This window comes from Molossus molossus, unplaced genomic scaffold (genome assembly GCF_014108415.1).
Source record: "Molossus molossus isolate mMolMol1 unplaced genomic scaffold, mMolMol1.p scaffold_m16_p_21, whole genome shotgun sequence".
Lineage (NCBI taxonomy): Eukaryota > Metazoa > Chordata > Mammalia > Chiroptera > Molossidae > Molossus > Molossus molossus.
In genome coordinates this window covers 6828173-6849094 of record NW_023425357.1, presented here as the reverse complement: position 1 = coordinate 6849094, position 20922 = coordinate 6828173, and the positions used below count along the sequence as shown (strand labels likewise).

At 50.2% G+C, this 20922-nt stretch overlaps 2 protein-coding genes and 1 long non-coding RNA gene across 4 annotated transcripts; 1 reads left to right on the top strand and 2 right to left on the bottom strand.

The window, feature by feature from the left end:
• Positions 1-663: 663 nt before the first annotated feature.
• LOC118639150 (ferritin light chain-like) lies at positions 664-1555 on the bottom strand. Its single transcript, XM_036275395.1, is given in 2 exon segments — positions 664-970; positions 972-1555. Coding segments are annotated over 2 exon segments (699 nt in total). The 5' UTR covers positions 1398-1555; the 3' UTR covers positions 664-697.
• Positions 1556-4174: 2619 nt separating this feature from the next.
• LOC118639132 (nitric oxide synthase interacting protein) lies at positions 4175-20912 on the bottom strand. 2 transcript variants are annotated; one of them, XM_036275368.1, is made up of 9 exons: positions 20833-20912; positions 9319-9389; positions 8303-8408; positions 5780-5861; positions 5512-5671; positions 5297-5421; positions 4976-5163; positions 4753-4861; positions 4175-4539 (listed from the first exon to the last, which is right to left on the bottom strand). In XM_036275368.1, the coding sequence occupies exons 2-9, from the start codon at positions 9386-9388 to the stop codon at positions 4468-4470; spliced, it is 912 nt and encodes a 303-aa protein (XP_036131261.1). In that variant the 5' UTR covers position 9389; positions 20833-20912; the 3' UTR covers positions 4175-4467. The 2 variants fall into 2 exon arrangements, with proteins under 2 accessions (XP_036131261.1, XP_036131262.1); XM_036275369.1 differs by lacking the exon at positions 20833-20912 and adding an exon at positions 9659-9690.
• LOC118639133 lies at positions 13274-14235 on the top strand. The gene is made up of 3 exons (XR_004961148.1): positions 13274-13383; positions 13867-13989; positions 14128-14235. It is a non-coding gene; the product is annotated as an uncharacterized LOC118639133 (long non-coding RNA).
• Positions 20913-20922: the final 10 nt, after the last annotated feature.

The window sequence follows — 20922 nt, the reverse complement described above, 5'->3', positions numbered from 1 at the left end:
AGCCACACCGGCCGGGCAAATTTGTAGATTTAAAAAAATATCAAAATAATATTTGCACATAGTAACATTACTTTTACAGAACAATTTATTATAATTATTATTATTATTATTTAAGGCCAGTCAAGTGAAGCAGTGGGCGTGGAGAAGGAACAAAGGAATCTGTAACTGGTTGTGATCAATTAGTTGTAGGCCACCACTGCATTCGGACCAGCCTACAGAACAACTTATGATGGAAAGCTTCCTACCGCCTTGTCACCTGTAGGGGTTCTCCCCAGTTTTGTTTTTTTTTAATCTTTTGCACATTTTGGTTATCTCAAAATTTTGGCACTATATTCACAGGATAACAAAATTCTAAATATACGAGGAGCTACATACTAAAAATGAAGTCTCTTTCCTCCACCAAGTGCACAGGTGGCCAGTGTTTCTTTCCAGAAAGAATTTACACAGATTTAAACAAATACATATCAATTATTTTACTTTTTAAAAAAGAAATGATAGCAGATGACTAACAATATTTTTATCTCACTTTTTTTTTTTTCCTGCAAAAACTTTATTGTTTCCATTTGGTCCAAGGCATGGGAGAGGGCTCCAGGGTGGTTAAGGGAATGGCTAGTGGTTTCAGGGAGGGGCTCAGGCAAAAGCCAGACACCAGGGGGATGCAAAGGGCCCCTCCAAGGCCTCTGGGCTCCAAAGGCTCCTAGTCGTGCTTGAGGGTGAGCCTTTCGAAGAGATACTCGCCCAGCCCAGCCTGGGGCCCAGCCAGCCTGCGGAGGTTAGTCAGGTGGTCGCCCATCTTCTGGATGAGTTTCACCTCCTCCTCCAGGAAGTGCTTCTCCAGGAAGTCACAGAGCCGAGGGTCTGTGCAGGTAGCACCCAGGGCATGCAGATCCAAAAGGACCTGGTTCAAGTTCTTCTCCAGGACCATGGCGTCCTGAGTTCCGCCCCACTCATCTTGAGAAGGCTTCATTCAGCACGTCCTGGAAGAGAACGCGGCCACTGCGCTGGTTTTGCCGCTTTAAGAGATGCCCAGGGCCAACTTGAGAAGAAGTGGCCCACGCGCTCCAGAGCCATGTCATTGGGCGGAAATAGACACCCAGAGAGAGGTAGGTGTAGGAGGCCCGCAGATGCAGGTTGGCCAGGCGGTTAGCAGCAGTCTCCACCTCGGTGGAATAGTTCTGACGAATCTGGAAGCTCACGGTTGTTTGGCAATAAAAGTTAAGGTAAAAAAAAAAAAAATGGTGTTGGCTGGTCTCGGAAGCTAAGGTGGTTCTGAAGGTGGTTCCAAAGGTGGTGACTGGAAGAGGTTGAAGGGTGGTCGGAGGCTGGAAGAAGGGGTGTCCCTGGGTCTGTTCCATCCAAACACTGTTGAACCAAGAGACAGATCTGGGGGACTCCATGGGCACTGACTCTCATTTTTCTTAACAATACTTTTTTGAGTCAGAATCCAATTTTAAATTTACTTACTTTTTTATTGGGGTAACTAAGAATACATTTTGAACCCTGGCCAGTGTGGCTCAGTTGGTTTGGTGGTGTACCCATGCAAAAGGTTGCAGGTTTGATTCCTGGTCAGGACACATACCTGGGTTGCCAGTTCGATCCCGGGTTGGGGCGTGTATGGAAGGCAACTGATCAATGTTTTTCTCTCACATCCATGTTTCTCTCTCTCCCTTTCTCTCTAAGATCTTAAAGATTATACTTTTAAAGAAAAAAAGAAAAAGGAATGTCTTCATTTAGTCTTTTTTCATTCTTTTTTTTAATTGTTTTTTCCTTCATTGATTTTAGTGAGAGGGAGAGATAGAAACATGAATAAGCGAGAACATCGATTGGCCACCTCCTACATGTCCCCCACTGGGGATCGGGCCCACAACCCGGACATGTGTCCCGACCAGGAATCGAACCGGTGACCTCTTGGTGCATGGGTCGACGCTCAACCACTGAGCCACACTGGCTGGACTGTCTTCTTTCTTTTTAACAGCTGAGTAATACTCCCCTAGATAATTTAACTAGTTCTCTACTGATCAGCATTTAGGCTGTTTCTAGTCATTTATAAGTGATGCCACATGGAAGGTGCTGTAGCACCTGTCATGTAACAACTACCACAGTCAAGGTTCTGAACTGTTCCCTCACACACACCCCGCCTAGATTCTCATTCCAACCCCCTTTGTAGTCAACTCTTCCCTCTCCCCAGGCAACCAGGGATTTGCTCCCTGCCCATGTGGTTGTCCTTTTTCCAGAATACATCTCCCCATTTAAACACCTTAACAAGTAACTGTAACTGTCCTGAGGCGCTGCCAGTGGGCCTGGTGAGGCCGGGGCACCAGCAGGCTCATTCGGCCCAGGATCAGCCCCAGCGCGCCTGTTTCTTTCTCTAAACCTCAGACCAGTAATTTGTTTCCAATTCCTGTTTGTTCAGGTCGAGTGGGAGGGAGAGAGAGGAACACAGAGAGAGAGAGAAACATCGACGTGAAAGGGACACATTGAGTGGCTGCCACCCACACGACCAACCAGGGCCGGGGACAAACTGCAACCGAGGTACATGCCCTTAGCGGGAACCGAACCTGGTCTCTCTGGACCGCAGGCCAACGAAACCAGCCAGGGCCTGACCTACTGCTCTTTTTGTTGTTGTTAATCCTCACCCGAGGATATTTTTCCATGGATTTATAGACTGGGAGGGAGAGAGAGAAACATAGATGTGAGAGACACATCCATTGGTTGCCTCCCACACGAACCTGACCAGGGCGCGGATGAACCTGCAACCTAGATATGTGCCCTTGACCAGGAATCAAGCCCAGACCCTTTGGAATGTGGGCTAATGCTCTCACCGCCGAGCCTAACTGGCCAGGGCCCAAGGTGTTTTTTTTAAATCCCCACCTGAGGACATTTTTTTTTTTGCATTTATCTTTAGATAGAGCAGGAGGGAGAGAGGAAGAGAGAAACATCGATGTGAGAGAGAAACATCGACTAGTGCCACCCACACAACCCCAACCGGGGCGGGGACAAACTGCAACCAAGGTACATGCCCTTAGCGGGAACCAAACCCAGGTCTCTCCAGTCTGCGGGCCGGCACTCTAACTGCTGAGCCAAACCAGCCAGGGCCCAAGTTGTCTTCTTAACCTCAGTGGGCTGCTGTTCTGGGAAATGAGTCTAAGCATCCTTGTCCCAGAACTGTGGCAAAGATTACAAGGGAACTATAGATTGACAGGTCCAGATGGTAAGGGCTCCTTGAATGTCAGGGCAACGGGGCCAGTTTCCAGGGACTGGGGCTCCAGCAAACACCCTCCTACCTTTCCCTGTAGTCTGATGCACCAGATGTACCTGGTCTTGCACCACAGTGGGGCTTGACCAATCAGCAGCCAAGGACACTTCCTGGTCCTTCAAATCACATCTGGACATTAGATGAGAAGCCCTTTTACCAAAATGACCAGGTAGATTGTGTTCTGAGACCTCACTTTGAAAGACCAGGAAGGCCAGGATTTAGGGATCACTCAGGGAGACGGGAATGTTAAGTCTTTGTTTTTTAAATTTTTGCTTGACTGTATGTTCCAGTTTTCCACACTGCCCACGGACACTTTTGAGATTCACTGGTTATCACACACAAATCTTTAAGGGCTGCCCCTGCTCTCCTTGTCAAGTTGGAACTCTGGGCAGGTCTACAGGCAGGCCCACCCTCTCCTGCTCACTTGCTCTGCTCCTCAAACCCTCCAAGTACTTGCTGCCTCCGGGCCTTTGCACTTGCGGTTTCCTCTTTCTCCTCTCCCTCCAGCAGTCAGTGTTAGGGGAGGGGGCAGTCCTGGCCCCTTCTCTAGAGGGGCTGCCTGTTGCTTTCTCACACAACTTGATTGCCTGTGGGTATCTTTTTTTTCTTTTTAAACATATTTTTTTCCTTTATTGATTTTAGAGAGGGAAGAAGTGAGAGGGAGAGAGAGACAGAAACATGGATGAGAGAGAACATCCACTGGCCGCCTCCTGCGTGCCCCCCACTGGGGATCGGGCCCACAACCTGCGCACGTGTCCTGAGTGGGAATCGAACCGACGACCTCTTAGTGCATGGGTCCACGCTCAACCACTGAGCCACACCAGCTGGACGCGTTTGGGTGTCTTATCACTCTTGACTCCTGCGCATCTTACAGGCTTCAAATCTCTGAGAACTCAAAAGGACCCGGTGGGTGGGTGGGTGGGTGAGTACTATTTAGCCTGTTAAAGTGGCGCCCTCATACGGTGATGGCTGGGACTTCGACCTCTGGCCACTCCATCAATTTTAAGGCTGTGCACTCGCGTTCAACTCAGATATTACTCTTAATCTGCGACCATATTAAATACTCTCAGCGCAGCTTCCACACTCGTCACTCCGGCAGGCCCGCCACCGCCTGAGAGCCTCCTGCCGGCCCAGGCCCAGGCCCAGGCCCAGCGGTGAATGAAGGCGCCGCACGGCCAGTGGCTTCCAAGCCCTTTATTTGTCTCCCGCACTCAGGCCTGCATTACGGGCCGAGACTTCTCTGCCTGCAGCTTCACTCCGGAGCCCGCAAAGCCGGTGCCGCCCTGGGGGAAGGGTGAAGGGAGGGGAAGGCAGAGGTGAAGGCAGGTTGTGGGCGGCAGGCGGGGGGCTCCTAAACCGGCTGGGAAGGGCGGGAGCGGGCGGGTCTCCTGGAGACAGGCGGAGTCTCAGGGTAGGAGTGGGTGTGCTGGAGGTGATGGGGCGGGGCCTTGGAGGGGGGACAGGGAGGAAGGGACCGAAGGAGGGGCCCTGCTCACCCGCTGCAGCACGATTATGTCGCGGTCTGTGAGCTTCTCCCCGTTCACAGGGTCCACCATGTCCTTCCGAATCAGTTTCTCCACGCACTCAAGGGTGACCACGGCCCCACTGCGGTGAGGGGAAGAGTGGGGACACCGATCAGAGGCCCTGCCCCACAGAGCCCCACCCCCCAGCCGGCCCCACTTCAGGTCCCCACATGTCACCCCCCCACAGGTGACTCACGAGGGCCGCAGCACAGCGCACGGCGTGGCGTTGCTCAGACTGTCCCGGGTCACGGCGCACACGTAGCGCTCACTGCGTGTGATGAGCCCCACGCGGTCCACAGAGCCGTCGAGAAGAGTGAACCGCACTGGCGTCAGGTCGGACATGCGCAGAGGTTTCCCGGACATGGGGCAGGTCACAGTGCGCGACTATGAGAGCAGGAGAGAGGCAGGGTTGGACCAGATGCAGGGAGGATGGTGGGGTCCCTGTGGGGGAAGGGAGGGCACCCCTGGGACAGCGGCAAAGTGGGTGCAAGTGCGCTTGTTGGCAGGGGGTGCTCACCGGCTTCTCCAGCTTGGTGGCTTTGGCCTCCGGGGTCAGTGATGGGATCCAGAAGCTGGGCAGCATTTTGTCCTTGTCCTTGTCCTTGCCTGTGGGGCCGGTGCTGGGGCCGGGTTGGGCATCATCTGCAGGGGTAGAGGGGTTCCAATGCCGCATCTGGGTTAGTACCTGGCTCTGGGGGACCCCCATCCACCCACAAGCCTGCTCCCCCTCACCGGCGCCATTGCTGGAGGCAGTCTTGGGTGTGAAGGGGTTGAGGGGCCGGCTCACGATGGCCGCCTCCTTCTCCAGGAAGCCCCGCACCTGGTCCTGGGCAGCTGCCCGCTGCAGCTCTTTCTGTTCCTCCCGCCGAGCGCCCCGCTGCTTCTCGTAGGCCTGCGGGCAGCCAGGGAGAGGTGAGCAAGGCAAGGGCCCAGTGGCGCTCTGCCTGTGAGCTCAGCATCAAAACCGCCAAGGCGCCCTGTGCTCCCTCATCCTCATCACCTTCATCTGCCGGGCGATCTCCTTCTTCTGGTGCAAGATGTACTCCAGGATGGCCTCCCGCTCGTACAGGTAGCCATCTGGGCTGCAAAGAGAGGCCGGGTGAGAAAGCACGGGCCTGGCCCAGGCCACACAGCCGGGGCTCAGAAGCACCAGGCAAGCACCGGGCTCCCTGCCCTGGGCCCAGTGACCATCCCGCAGGCGGCAGCTCACCCAGCGCTCAGCGTAGCTCCCCGGGGTGACCAGTGTACCTCTCCTGGCTGTTGTAGCTGTGCCATGCAGTGTATGGAAAATCTTGTGGCGAAAGGTTACTCAGCAGGCCTGGGTTGTCCAAACCCTGCCCATTCCAAAGCACTGGCCCTTGATGGGCTCCTGGGAGGGCACCTCTAAGCCTTTGGGGTGTCCTGCCTGAAAGGGTGTGTCTGTTTGCTTGGGCCACATGATATCAACTTAATCTCTGGAGGGGCTGGAGACCAAGGTCAGCCATATGGAGTCATGTCTATGTGACCAACCTTCAATAAAAACCCTGGACACCGCCCTGGCCAGTTTTGCTCAGTGGTTAGAGCGCCGGCCCTTGGACGAAAGGGTAGTGGGTTCGATTCCCAGTCAAGGGCACGTACCTGGCCTGCAGGTTCCATCTCTGGCCTCAGTTGGGATGCATGCGAGAGGCAACCAATCCATGTGTCTCTCACATCGGTGTTTCTCTCTCCCTCTCCCTCCCTCTCTTCCACTCTCTACAAAATTCAATGAAAAAAAATATCCTCATGTGAGGATTAACCAAAAAAAGTCTTAAGTGTGTCTATATATATATATATATTTTTTTATCCTCACCCGAGGACATTTTTGCATTTTTTTGTTCAGACAGAGCGGGAGGGAGAGAGAGGAAGAGAGAGAGAGAGAAACATCGATGTGAAGGGACACATCGAGTGGTTGCCACCCGCATGACCAACCAGGGCCGGGGACAAACTGCAACCGAGGTACATGCCCGTAGCGGGAACCGAACCCGGGTCTCTCTGGACCGCAGGCCGACGCTCTAACCGCTGAGCCAAACTGGCCAGGGCAATATATTTTATTTTATTTTATTTTATTTTTTTATCCTCACCCGAGGACATTTTTCCATTTTTTGTACAGATAGAGTGGGAGGGAGAGAGAGGAAGGGAGAGAGAGAGAGAAACATCGATGTGAAGGGACACATCGAGTGGCTGCCACCCGCACAACCGACCAGGGCCGGGGACAAACTGCAACCGAGGTACGTGCCCTTAGCGGGAACCGAACCCGAGTCTTTCAGGACCGCAGGCTGATGCTCTAACCGCTGAGCCAAACCGGCCAGGGTGTCAATATATTTTAATATAGTTCAACACTAGAAACATACCCTAAAAAAAATCTGCCACGCCTGGTGCTCAGTTGGTTGGAACACTGGCCTGCACACCAGTGTTTTGGTAAAGGTTGCGGATTTGATTCCTGGTCGGGGCAAATGCTCAGGTTGTGTTTGGATCCCCAGTCGGGGCACAGGAGGGAGCCAGCCTCCCAGTTCTGATTTTGGTCTGTGTCCTTTCACTGTAAGAAACTGTTGCTGCCCTGGCCAGTTTGGCTCAGCGGTTAGAGCGTCGGCCTGTGGTCCAGAGAGACCCGGGTTCAGTTCCCGCTAAGGGCATGTACCTTGGTTGCAGTTTGCCCCTGGCCCTGGTTGGGTCGTGCGGGTGGCAACCTCTCGATGTGTCCCTTTTACGTCGATGTTTCTCTCTCTCTCCCTCCCACTCTATCTGACCAAAATATGGAAAAATGTCCTCGAGTGAGGATTTAAAAAAAAAGAGAGAAATTGTTGCTGTGAGTGTAACAGCTTTGCCGAGTTCTGTGAGGCCTCCTAAGGAATCCGTGAGCCTGGGGCAGCCACAGGGACCCTGAACCAGTCCACTCTCATCCTTATCTCGGTCGTACAGACAAGCACACATTTAGTCACTAAGTACCTTGTACTTACAATCTCGCTGAAGCCTTTGCTGAGTCATAAGAAGCGGGTAACGGAAAACACTCCACACGTGAGCTGTTGCTATGGGCCAGGCAATGTTCCAAGTGCCACCCACCCCCCCAATGCTAACATATTCTTTTATTTTTCTTGTTAATCCTCACCTGAGGATATTTTTCTGTTGATTTTTAGAGTGGAAGGGAAGGAGGGTAAGAGAGACAGAAACATCGTTGTGAAAGAGACACATCAATTGGTTGCCTCCCACATGACCTGGTCTAGGGCCAGGCATCAAACCTGCAACCCAGGACGTGCCCTTGACCAGGAATCAAACCCACGACCTGTCAGTCCAGGGCAACGCTCTAACCACTGAGTCAAACTGGCCAGGGCTGCACACGTATTCTTTTCCATACCCCACACTGGAATCGCGCCACTTCTCAGATGAGGACACAGGATCTGAGAAGTAGGCGGCTGGCCCATGGCACTGGCTGTGCAGGAGGCTAGACCCACTCCTGCAGACCCCTCCCTGTGGCTCCCTTGCCCTCAGCACCCTGTTCCCAGCTCACGTGACAACAGGGTCGTGGCAGGGCTGCAAGGAGAGGCAGCAGCAGTCAAAGTCCTTGACGGCATCCCGGCTCAGTCGAATGTTCTGGGTCCCGTAGCCCGAGGCCGCTGAGGACAGAGACAAGAAAAGGGATGGAGAGACAGGACACATGACTCTCTCCAAGCTCTGACAGAGGCAAAGAGGAACTCAGAGGTGAGGAAACTCGGAGAAATAGGCAGTCAAGAGTGGGCTGTGTATCTGTGTGTGTCTGTGCTCTGCCTACGTTGCTCATTTCAACTGAGGACAGGTTTCTGAGTTCACTTCACCTTTCTCATGGATAAACTCACATGTAAGCAGAGAGGAAGTCTGCTGTCCACTCAAACTGATCCCCAGTGTGTCAATGGAGCAAATTCCACGTTTTTAAAACAAGCATCTGAGTAGAACTGACTGTACACGAAACTCTGGCAAATTTACACGAAAAAGCCAGCTACCCAGTAGGAAAACGGGTAAAAGATATGAAGAAGCAACTGACAGTCCTGGCCAGTGTTGCTCCGTGGTTAGAGCGCTGGCCCTCAGACTGAAGGGTTGTGGGTTTGATTCCCAGTCAAGGGCACGTGCCTGGGTTGCAGGTTCAGTCTCTGGCCCTGGTTGGGGTGCGCGTGGGAGGCAACCAATTGATGTGTGTGTCTGTTGGGGGCAGGGCCACACAACCCACAGGAAGGTGTTAATCCCCAGAGAGTAAGTAACAGACCCCTAAGCCTGCACCTCTCTGGGCCTCCGTTTCTCCCTCGGGAATACTGTATGGCCACAGTGACCCCTTCCATGAGAGGATTAGATGAGTTCACTTACAGGGCACCTAAGGCAGTGCCCAAGACATGGGGGTGGAGGGTGGGAAACAGGTTACTGGATCACGTGGGCTGTCCCTTGTGTGGGAGTGACCATCAGTCAGGGAAGAGAGACACACGCAGAAAGCACAGCCAGAGGTGCCAAGTGGGATGGTGACTTCGAGACACATTTGTCCCCCTCCCAACCCAGTACCTGTGTCCTTCTTCTTCTCATGGTAGGTGTAGACAGCCCCAGCCGTGCAGTTCTTGCCATGCCGAGTCATCCTGTGGGAAGGGGGGACAGCTGGAGGGCTGCGTGGCTGGAGGGAGCCCACACAGGGACCTTCACGGCCCTCAGAGCCGACCTGTGCCCCAGACGGAAAAGCTGGCAGTGGGGCAGGGGAGGACAGTGTGACAGACGATAAATGCTTAAGAAATTCCTGCACATTCCAGGAAAGAAATGTCACTTTGCCCTGGCCGGTTTGGCTCAGCGGTTAGAGCGTCAGCCTGCGGTCCAGACAGACCCGGGTTCGGTTCCTGCTAAGGGCATGTACCTCGGTTGCAGTTTGTCCCCGGCCCTGGTTGGGTTGTGCGGGTGGCAGCCACTCGATGTGTCCCTTTCATGTCGATGTTTCTCTCTCTCTCTCCCCCTCCCACTCTATCTGAACAAAATATGGAAAAATGTCCTTGGGTGAGGATAAAAATAAATAAATAAATAAATAGGAGTGCCCTTATAAAAAAAAAAAAAAAAGAAATGTCACTTTGCCTTGGAAAGGACCTGAAGCTTGCCGCGGAAGTGGGTGTCGGCAGGGGTGTGCCTTATGAGTTAGTGTGAGGTGGTGGAAGGAGTTATCTGAAATCTGACGGAAAGTTCTAGTTTTTTTTTAAATCCTCACCTGAGGGTATTTTTTCTATTTATCTTCAGATAGAGTGGAAGGGAGAAAGAGGGAGAGAAAGGGAGAGAGAGAAACATCAACGTGAGAAGGACACGTCGACTGGTTGCCTCCTGCACGACCCCGATCAGGACCGGTATTGAACCTGCGACTCATTGGTCCGGAGGCCGATGCTCTATCATTGAGCCAAACTGGCCAGGGCGAAAGTTCCATTTATTTATTTTTAAATATGTTTTTATTGATTTTAGAGAGAGAGGAAGGGAGAGGGAGAGAAACATTGATTGGCTGCCTCCTGTACACCCCTGACTGGGGATCGAGCCCATGACTGGGGCATGTGCCCTGACCTGGAATGGAACTGGGGAATCGAACAGGTGAACCCTCGGGCCGGGCTGAGGAGAAGTTCTAGCACCAACTGTGGATGGGTGTGGCCACACACATGCGGGGCCCTGAGGCACCTGGCTGATGTTCAGGGTGCACGCGTGCATGTGCTCTGCCTATGTGCTCATTTCAGCTGAGGGCAGGCCTCTGGGTTCACTTCGCCTTTCTCGTGGATGAACTCACATGTACGCAGAGAGGAAGTCTGCTGTCCACTCACACTGATCCCCAGTGCATCAGTCACACTGGAGCAAATTCCAAGTTTTTAAAACAAGCATCAGAGTAGAACCGACTGTACACGGGACTCTGGCAAATCAACATGAAAAAGCCAGCTACCCAATAGGAAGATGGGTAAAAGATACGAAGAAGCAACTGACAGCCCTGGCCGGTGTGGTTCAGTGGTTAGAGCGCCGGCCCTCAGACAGAAGGGTTGTGGGTTTGATTCCCGGTCAAGGGCATGTGCCTGGGTTGCAGGCTCAATCTCTAGCCCCAGTCAAGGTGCACGTGGGAGGCAACCAATTGATGTGTCTCTTTCATATCAATGTTTCTCTCTCTTTCTTTTCTCTTTCTCCCTCCCTCCCTTCCATTCTCTCTGAAAAACAATGGGAAAATATCCTCAGCTGGCTCACGGTCATGTGGGACTCACACAGTGGACTGATGGACTGGATGTAACGTGATGCTCTGCTGGACTCAACTCCACCATGGAATGGAAACTCTGGACACTGGCCCTGCTTCTAGCTCTGCTGAAACCCCAGATGCATGTTTTCCAGGACTGGCTTAAGGGAGCTGGGACTTGACAAACTGAGGGATGTAACTACACACAAATAAAAATCATTCTCCTGTGCAAGTCTTAGCAAATTCCTTTACTCAAGATATTGCAAGAACCCCACTCCCACTAGTGCTGGAGACATTCCACCCACTCATTTCTCTGGCAACACTTGATTCTTTACCTGAACCAAGAAGATGTACGGAGGACTAACAGGAGCCTTGTGGCAGTGCTCTGGAGTCTGCCGGCCCTCTATCCCCTGAGGATGTATCAGTTCCCCTTAACTCACAATAAAATCTTGCCGTCACATTAAATAGATATATATATATCCTCGGATGAGGATTAACAAAAAAAAAAAAGGAAGAAGAAGCAACCAACAGAAGCAGCTCGAAGACTAACAAGGGTATGGAGAGATGCTCAAACTCTCCTCAGATGAAAACCAAGGCTTGGTGGGGATGGGCTGGTCATGGGAACCCGCGGGTGATGCAGGGGGAAGAGTGGACAGGGTCAGCCATCCTGGGACAGGCTGTCAGTACTTCAGCGAAGGGAGTGTAGGCACTTCTGCAGCGAGGTGTATGTGCCCCAAAGACATTCTCAGAGACATCCATAAGGAAGCAAGTTCACAGCAGTGTCATTTACACTGAGGGGGGAGTCGAGGGCAACTGAATGTCCCTCCTTCCCTAGGAGAGTGGACAGTAACTGCCAGCCATGGAGACCACCCAGCCAGGAGATGCAAGGCGCGAACAAAGTATCATGGGTGGATCTTAAAAACACAACACTGGGTGAAAAAGTAAGAAATAAAAGATCATTGAGGTCTGGCTGGTGTGGCTAAGTTGTTGAGCGTTAACCCATGTACCAAGAGGTCGCTGGTTTGATTCCTGGTCAGAACACATGCCCAGGTTGTGGGCCTGATCCCCAGTGGGGGGCATGCAGGAGGCGGCCAGTCAATGTTCTCTCTCATCAATGTTTCTATTTCTCCCTCTCACTTCCTCTCTCTAAAATCAATAAGGGGGAAAAAAAATTATATATAAAAAAAAAGATCACTGGGGGGGGGGTGGGATGGGGAGGAGGGTGTCTAGGGGGGAAAATGTGTAACAAAATTAAAGTAATAAAAATTGAGCCCTGGCTGGTTTTGCTCAGTGGTTAGAGCATTGGCCTGCGGTCCCGAGAGACCCAGGTTTGGTTTCCACTAAGGGCGCGTACCTCGGTTGCAGTTTGTCCCCAGCCTTGGTTGGTCGTGCGGGTGGCAGCCACTCGATGTGTCCCTTTCACATCGATGCTTCTCTCTCTCTCTCTGTTCCTCTCTCTCCCTCCCACTCTACCTGAACAACAACAACAACAACAAAAATGGAAAAATTTCCTCAGGTGAGGATAAAAGAAATAAAATAAAATAAAAATTGAAAAAAAAATAAAGTGGAAAAAAAAGAAATAAAAGATCATTAACAATCTACACGTGCCCAAACAATACATTTTATTTATTTATTTAAATTTATTTATTTACTTATTTTGGTATGTGCCCCTAGCGGGAACCAAACCCAGGACTCTCTGGTCTGTAGGTCGACGCTCCAACCGCTGAGCAAAACCAGCCAGGGCCAGAGGATATGTTTTAAAGAACACTTACAAACAAAAGAAGCCCATGTATTAGAACGGTTGTCCATGTAAGGGAGGGGACTGACTAGGGGGATAAGCAAGAATAAATTAATGAAACAAGGAGGGGGTTACACAGATCAACCTGCAGACGATTAAGCAGTATGACCTGCCTGGGCCTGAGTCCAAGGTTGGCCCCCTACTCAATGTGACTAGCCTGGTGATCTTTTTCTGAGTCTCAGTTTCCTTTGGTAAAAAATGGGAATATCCAGGGGATCTAGCTGACGGGATTCAATTGCTATAAGTACTAAATGAGGTCCTGCCCAGAGGTTGGCACACAGGGCTGTTCAGGAAATATTCTCTCTGGCTCTCTGGTTTCAAGCAGGACCCAGAGGCGAGGGTCAGGAGGAATGAGGGTGGGGGGTGGGGGACTAGGGGAGCGACATAACCAAGGGCTCTCAAAATGCAAAAAGCCACTTTGTTTTTATTTCCCCCTTCTGGTTACTTTCAGAAACTTGCTTTTCACTTTCAAGATTTGAAATGCAAATGTCTCTCTGAGCTATGGATCTCGCTCGCCCCCTACTGGTGTCTTCCTCCCAGAAGCCAATTTTTGTTTACTTAAATAGAATACATCCACAGACCTTAAGGATGCAGTTCAGTAGGTTTTAACAAATGTATGCACCCTGGTAACCAACCCCCAATTGAGACACAGAACATTGCTGTCACCCAAGAAGTGGCCACTGTGCTGCTTGTAGAAACTAACTTTGGTGAAACACCCCAACTGAACCCACAGCCCCCTCCTCCAACTTCCTCTCACCCCCAAGCTTTGAGCAAGTATCCAGCACCTGCTGCCTGCTCTCTCGCTCACCTGCCACCCCCTCCTCCAGCCTGGTCCCCTGGCTTCCGCCCAGCCCCCCAACCACCACTCGTGAAGGTCAAGCTGACCTCCTCATGGACAAATTCCCCGCTCTATTCTTAGTTGTCAACTGCCTTGACCCTCTGCGGTATTTGGCACTGAGCTGCTTGTCTTGTGGCCAAGAACAGGGTATTTCTATGTCTTTGGCTTCATGGACCGGGACATTTTTTCCTCCAAGACAGAGGAACAGTTAGAGAGAGTATTTTTTTTTTTTTACCTTGCCAGGAAATAATGGGAATCATCAAGAGAACGCTGCCTGAGCCCTGACCACCTGCCAACTCTCCCTTCTCATCAATCATCCACCACAACCACCCTCGGGTCTGTCCTGTCACCATCACCACTTTGCAGGTGGGCAAACCCGGGCTTGGAGGTGGGGCCATTTGCCTGGGGCACTGCTTCTCAAAGGTCCCTAAGGTACTTTCAGGAGGTCCACAGAACGATTTCCACGACTCTACAATGAATTTGCCTTTGTTCCTCTTATTCCAGAGGCCATGTGATGTGCAAGGATGTCGTCCCTCTGAAGGCTAATTGAATGTGTGTCTGGGCATCTTGGGTTTTAAAAATGTATGTCACTCAGGGAAATTTGAATATGTGCTTGGTATAAGATGAGACTAAAGAATGATTGTATATTTAAAAAAAAAAAAAAAAGTATGCCGCCCTGGCCGGTTTTCTCAGTGGTTAGAGCATTGGCCCACAGACCCGAGAGACCCGGGTTCAGTTCCCGCTAAGGGCATATACCTCGGTTGCAGTTTGTCCCCGACCCCAGCTGGGGTCGTGTCGGTGGCAACCACTCAATGTGTCTCTTTCACATTGATGTTTCTCTCTCTCTCTTCCTCCCTCTCTCCCTCTCGCTCTCTCTGAAGATAAATGCAAAAATGTCCTCAGGTGAGGACAAAAAAAATAATAATAAAATAAGATAAAATAAAAAATAAAAATGTATGTCATGGCCCTGGCCGGTATGGGTCAGCAATAAGAGCATCGGCCCTCAAACTGAAGTGTCGCAGGTTTGATTCCAGTTAAGGGCATGTACCTGGGTTGCAGGTTCGATCTCTGGCCCTGGTGGGGGTCATGCAGGAGACAACCAATTGATGTGTCTCTCTCATGGACTGTTTCTCTTTCTCTCTCTCCCTCCCTCCTTTCCACTTTATCTAAAGTCAATGAAAAAATATCCTTGGGTGAGAATTCAAAAAAATATAAACAGTCCAGCCAGTGTGGCTCAGTGGTTGAGCGTCGACCCATGCACTGAGAGGTTGCCGATTTGATTCCTGGTCAGGGCACATGCCCAGGTTGTGGGCCCGATCCCCAGTGGGGGGCATGCAGGAGGCGGCCAATCCATGTTCTCTCTCATGGATGTTTCTCTCTCTCTCTCCCTCCCCCTTCTGCTCTCTCTAAAATAAATAAAGAAAAAAAATAATTTAAAAAATAAAATAAAAATGTCTGTGATGGCCTGGCCGGTGTGGCTTAGTGGATTGAGTGTCGCCCCATGAACTGAGAGGTCTGGTTCAATTCTGGGTCAGGGCACATGCCCAGGTTGTGGGCTCGATCCTCAGTGGGGGGCATGCAGGAGGCAGCCAATCAATGTTCTCTCTCATCGATGTCTTTATCTTGCTCCCTCTCCCTTCCTCTCTCTCTAAAATCAATAAAGAAAAAAAATTGTAATAAAAAAATAAAAATAAATAATGGCTCATATTTATTGAAGAGATATCAAGGCACATGCCCTTGACCAGAATAGAACCCAGGACTCTTCGGTCCACGGGCCGATGCTCTAACCGCTAAGCCAAACTGGTCAGGGCTATGATATAAATTTTTTATGTTTTAATTTCTGATCAGGCAAGTCTTTTTTTTTAATCCTCACCTGAGGATATGTTTCTGATTTTAGAGAGAGAGGAAGGGAGGGGGAGAGAGAGAAAGAGAGAGAGAATAACATAGATGTGAGAGAAACATCAGTTGCTTCCCATCTGCATCCCAACTGGGGATCAAACCCAAAACCAAGGTATGTGCCCTGGATCGGGAATCGAACCCTTGACCCTTTGGTTTGAGGGCCGATACTCTAAGCACTGAGCCACATTGGCCAGGGCTCCCCAGCCTCTTGAGACCGGTGGCTAACTTACTGGAGTGCAAACAGCATGGTGTTAAGACAGAGCGCTTTTAAAAACACAACCACTGGCTAGTGTGGCTCAGCTATTAGAGCTTCAGCTTGCAGTCCAGAGAGACCCGGGTTCGGCATGTACCTCAGTTGCAGTTTGTCCCCAGCCCTGGTTGGTTGTGCGGGTGGCAGCCACTCGATATGTCCCTTTCACATCGATGTTTCTCTCTCTCTCCCACTCTATCTGAACAAAAATTGGAAAAGTGTCCTCAGGTGAGGATAAAAAAAAAAAATTAAAAACACAACCACAATACCGTTACCACATTAACAATTCTTTAACATCATTGACTATTCGGCTGGTGTTCAAATTTCCCTGATTGTTTCCCAACTGTTTTTTTGTCTCTTTTTTGCAGTTGGTTTGTTTGAATTCTGAACTGGTGGTTCTGAACCTCTTGGCAGAGGCCCCTGTGTTAAAGGAACCCAGAGGGCTAATAACATTGAAGGAAAACATCGACAGAAACAGGACACATTGAAAGCAGGAAAGAGAGACTCCCTAGGAGCAAATGCAAGCCTCTGAGACTTTCTATTAATAATAATTGCCCAGCCGGTATGGCTCAGTGGTTGAGCATCAACCCATGCACCAAGGGGTTTCCACTTTGATTCCTGGTCAGGGCACATGCCCAGGTTGTGAGTCAAATCCCCAGTAGGAGGCATGCACAAGGCGGCCAGTCGGTGTTCCGTCTCATCGATGTTTCTCTCTCCTCCCTTCCTCTCTCTCTAAAATCAATAAAGAAAAAAAAAAAGGTTCATATTTATTGAAGAGCTTTGGTAAAACCGGCCCTGTTCTAACTATTTTATACATATTATCTCCATCAAATTCCACAACCACCCAAATGGTTGCTACAAACAAAAAAACAGAGGCACAGAAAGATGGCCAAGGTCCTGCAGCGGGGGTTTGACCATCGCTGCCACCTGGCTGCAGGCAGCCTCGGGCACTGTGCTGGACTCAGTGTGGAACAGGACTGCTAGTGCGTGCCTGGTCCTTCTCCTGGAAATCCTGTGCCCTTCCTCCTCCCAGGCTCCATAGGAAAATCGCCTCTCTGGGAGGCCTGATCTCCACGCTGAGTTAGGAGTTTCTTGAGCTCTGATAATGCCCTGAGTTACCTCCATTAGAGCCACCACACCTCAGTATTTCCTCCTCTGGAGTAGGAGCCCCTAGAGCGAGGCCCTGGTCAGACTCCTGTCTGGGTGGCAGCACTGCCTGACACCTGGGAGATGGGGGCTCAGAGGTGTCATGATGGGATCAGCTAACCATTTCCACCACTTCCAATGTCAGGGGAAGTGTGTCTTCAATAAACTGATCACCCACCAATCAATGTATTTATCACAAAAGCACTAAAAAAAATAGAAATGATCATCATATCCTTTATTTTATTTTAAAATCCTCACCTGAGAACATTTTTCCATTTATCATCAGATAGAGTGGGAGGGAGGGAGAGAGAAACATTGATGTGAGAGAGACGCATAGATTGGTTGCCTCCTGCATGATCCCTGCCAGGGTCGGGGATGAACCACAACTGAGGTACCTGCCCTTGACCAGAATTGAACCCATGACTCTCCAACCACTAACACTCCAACCACTGAGCCAAACCAGCCAGGGCTCTCTCCTGCTCTTATAAGGAACCAACCCCATGGACTAGGACCCCACTCTTCTTTTGTTGTTGTTAATCCTCACCTGAATTTTTAGAAAGTGTGGAAGGGAAAGAGGGAAGGGGGAAGAGAGAGAGAAAACAGCATTAATGTGAAAGAGACACATAGATTGGTTGCCTCCCGCATGACCCGGACCAGGGCCAGGAATCAAACCTGCAACCCAATACATGCCCTTGACCAGGAGTCAAACCCGAGACCCTTCAGTCCATGGGCGGACACTCTAACCAGTGCTCAGGCCAAAGAACCTAAACTACCACAAAGACCCTATCTCTAGCCCTAGCCAGTTTGGCTCAGCGGTTGGAGCGTTGGCCCACAGACCAAACAGTCACGGATTTGATTCTGGTCAAGGGAACGTACCTCGGTTGCAGTTCAGTTCCTGGCCCTGGTCAGGATTGTGCAGGAGGCAACCAGCTGATGTGTCTCTCTCATATTGATGTTTCTCTCTTTCTCTCCCTCCCATTCTATCTGCAGATAAATGGGAAAAAAATATCCTCAAATGAGGATTAAAAAAAAAAAAAAAAGACCCGGCCCTGGTCAGTTTGGCTCAGAGGTTGAGCGTTGGCTTGCAGACCAGAGAGTCCCGGGTTCAGTTGCCGCTAGGGGCACGTACCATCAAAAAAAAAAAAAAAAAAAGACCCTATCTCCAAATAGTCATGTTGGGGGCTGGACTTCAACATACGAATTTGGAGGGAAAGGATAAACATTAAGTCCACAAACACCACCTGAAGCCCCACAACAATCTCACCACCCCAAAAGTGGGACAACCAGGCATTATGCAACATGAAGCTACCAATGTCAAAATGGCAGAACCCAAATTTAATCAAGCCTTTATATTTAACTTCCTGGCTAGTCCTAGCAGGGGCCCTTGCTCTTCAAGTCTAGGACTGGGCGTTGACCTAGTGGGAGCACCCCACTCCTAGGTGCTCCCATCCATCCAAGGGCACAGTTGCCCAGAGGATGCTCTTTTCCGGAACAGCTGGGGCGGGGGAGGGTGGGAAGCACAGCCTTTAGTTGCAGCTCACCTGGGCCTTCCCACCTTCTCTAGACTTGTACTGGGGTGGGATCTGGATTGATGGGGAAGGTTTTTAAGGGCCAGAGACGGATCTTTTCTAAATGTTATTACTTGTAAATAAAGTCTATTTTTCTCCCTTGGCTGCAAAAAAAAAAAATATATATATATATATATATATATATATATATATATATATATATTTAACTTCCTGGTTCTAGGAAGTAAGCAGATGTAGCAGGTATTGTTGACCAAAAAGAACCAGATAGGGCCCAACCCTATCAGTTGGTTGAATGCTGACCTGGGCACCGAAAGGTTGCTGGTTTGGGTACATACCTGGGTTTCCTTTCGATCCCCCATTGGGGCACATACAAAAGGCAACCCATCAATGAGTCTTTTCCACATCAATATTTCTTTTTTTCTCTCTCTCCCTCCTTCCTACTCTATCTAAAAATCAATAGAGAAATATCCTTGGGTGAGGATTAAAACAAACAAAAAAAGGATGAATCTTGAAAACATTACACTAAGTGAAAAGAGCCAGACAGAAAAATGATTCCATTTATGTGAAATGTCCAGATTAGGTCAATCCACAGAGATAAAAAGTAGATTTATGGTTGCCTGGGGCTAGGGAGAGCATGTAAAATGGGGAGTGACAGCTAATGGGTATTGGGTTTCTTTTTTTTTTTTTAGTCTTACTTTTTTATCCTTTATTGATTTCGAAGAGAGAGGAAGGGAGAGGGACAGAGAGAGAAACATCAATGAGAGAGAATACCTATTGACCGCCTCCTGCATGCCCCCCACTAGGGATTGGGCCCACAACCTGGGCATGTGCCCTGACTGGAATTGAACTGGTGACCTCTTGGTGCATGGGTCAATGAGTGATGAAAATGTTCTAAAACTGCAATGGTGATGGCTGTGCGGCTATGTAAATATACCAAAAACCACCGAATTGTAATCCTCATCCGAGGACATTTTTCCATATTTTGTTCAGATAGAGTGGGAGGGAGAGATGGAGGGTAGTGGGGGGGGGGGGAGAGAAACATCGACGTGAAAAGGACACATCAAGTGGCTGCCACCCGCATGACCAACCAGGGCTGGGGACAAACTGCAACCGAGGTACGTGCCCTTAGCAGGAACCGAACCCGGGTCTCTCGGGACCGCAGGCCGACGCTCCAACCGCTGAGCCAAACCGGCCAGGGCCATTTTATTTATTTTTTAAATCCTCCCAAGGATATTTTTCTAGTTATCTTCAGATAGAGTGTGGGGGGGGAGAGATAGAGAGAAACATTGATGTGAGAGAGACACATTGACTAGTTGCCTCCCGCTCCAGGGCCGAGGACAGCAACGGAGGTACCCGCCCTTGGCCGGAATCGAACCCGCGACTCCTTGGTCTGAGGGCCCACGCTCTAACTGCTGAACCAAACTGGCCAGGGCCCAATTGTACATTTTAAATGGGTTCACTCTATGTTAGTTTAAGTATATTCCAATAAAGCTTTTTTTTTTTTTATCCTCACCCGAGGACATTTTTCCATTTTTTGTTCAGATAGAGCGGGAGGGAGAGAGAGGAAGAGAGAGAGAGAGAGAAACATCGACGTGAAGGGACACATCGAGTGGCTGCCACCCGCACGACCAACCAGAGCCGGGGACAAACTGCAACCGAGGTACGTACCCTTAGCGGGAACCGAACCCGGGTCTCTCTGGACCGCAGGCCGACACACCAACGGCTGAGCCAAACCGGCCAGGGCCATTTTATTTATTTTTTAAAATCCTCCCAAGATACTTTTCTAGTTATCTTCAGATAGAGTGTGTGGGGGGGGATAGAGAGAAACATTGATGTGAGAGAGACACACTGACTAGTTGCCTCCCACTCCCGGGCCGAGGACAGGACAGCAACGGAGGTACCGGCCCTTTGCCGGAATCGAACCCGCGACTCCTTGGTCTGCGGGCCCACGCTCTAACTGCTGAACCAAACTAGCCAGGGCCCAATTGTACATTTTAAATGGGTTCACTCTATGTTAGTTTAAGTATATTCCAATAAAGCTTTTTTTTTTTTTTTTAAAGGCGGCCAGTAAGATTTGGGTTTGGCCTGCGGACGCCTGGCATGGAGGAACAAGTGAAATGAGATTACAAAGTAGCAAAAAACCAGATCCCGATGATGAGATGATCAACAGAATAACTGACCCAGTTTCTTCAGGGAATCGATGACACCAAGAAAAAAAACATAGTGGCGCGGAGGGTAGACGTCTCTAAATTAGGAGAAACTTAAGAGACACTGAGAGACGACTGTATTATCGAAATTCTGTCCCTGTCTCCCTCAGGACCCCACGGCTCTAGCCCTGGGAAAGGCTATCTCAGCAACACTATCCCCCCGCCTCCTGGAACTCACCTCACGAACGACCTCTGGTCCCTCCGCTGATTCTTCAACTGTACCCCTTCCGCGGAAAGGAGCGCTGTTTTCCCTCTTAGCTCCACCCAC

Excerpts from the sequence above, each read along its gene's own strand:
- LOC118639132 (XM_036275368.1), bottom strand. The coding sequence starts at position 9,388 with ATGACTCGGCATGGCAAGAACTGCACGGCTGGGGCTGTCTACACCTAC. Across the intron at positions 8,409-9,318 it reads TGAGAAGAAGAAGGACACAG|CGGCCTCGGGCTACGGGACC; the intron begins GTACTGGGTTGG and ends CTCTGTCCTCAG. Across the intron at positions 5,164-5,296 it reads CCACCAAGCTGGAGAAGCCG|TCGCGCACTGTGACCTGCCC; the intron begins GTGAGCACCCCC and ends CTGCTCTCATAG.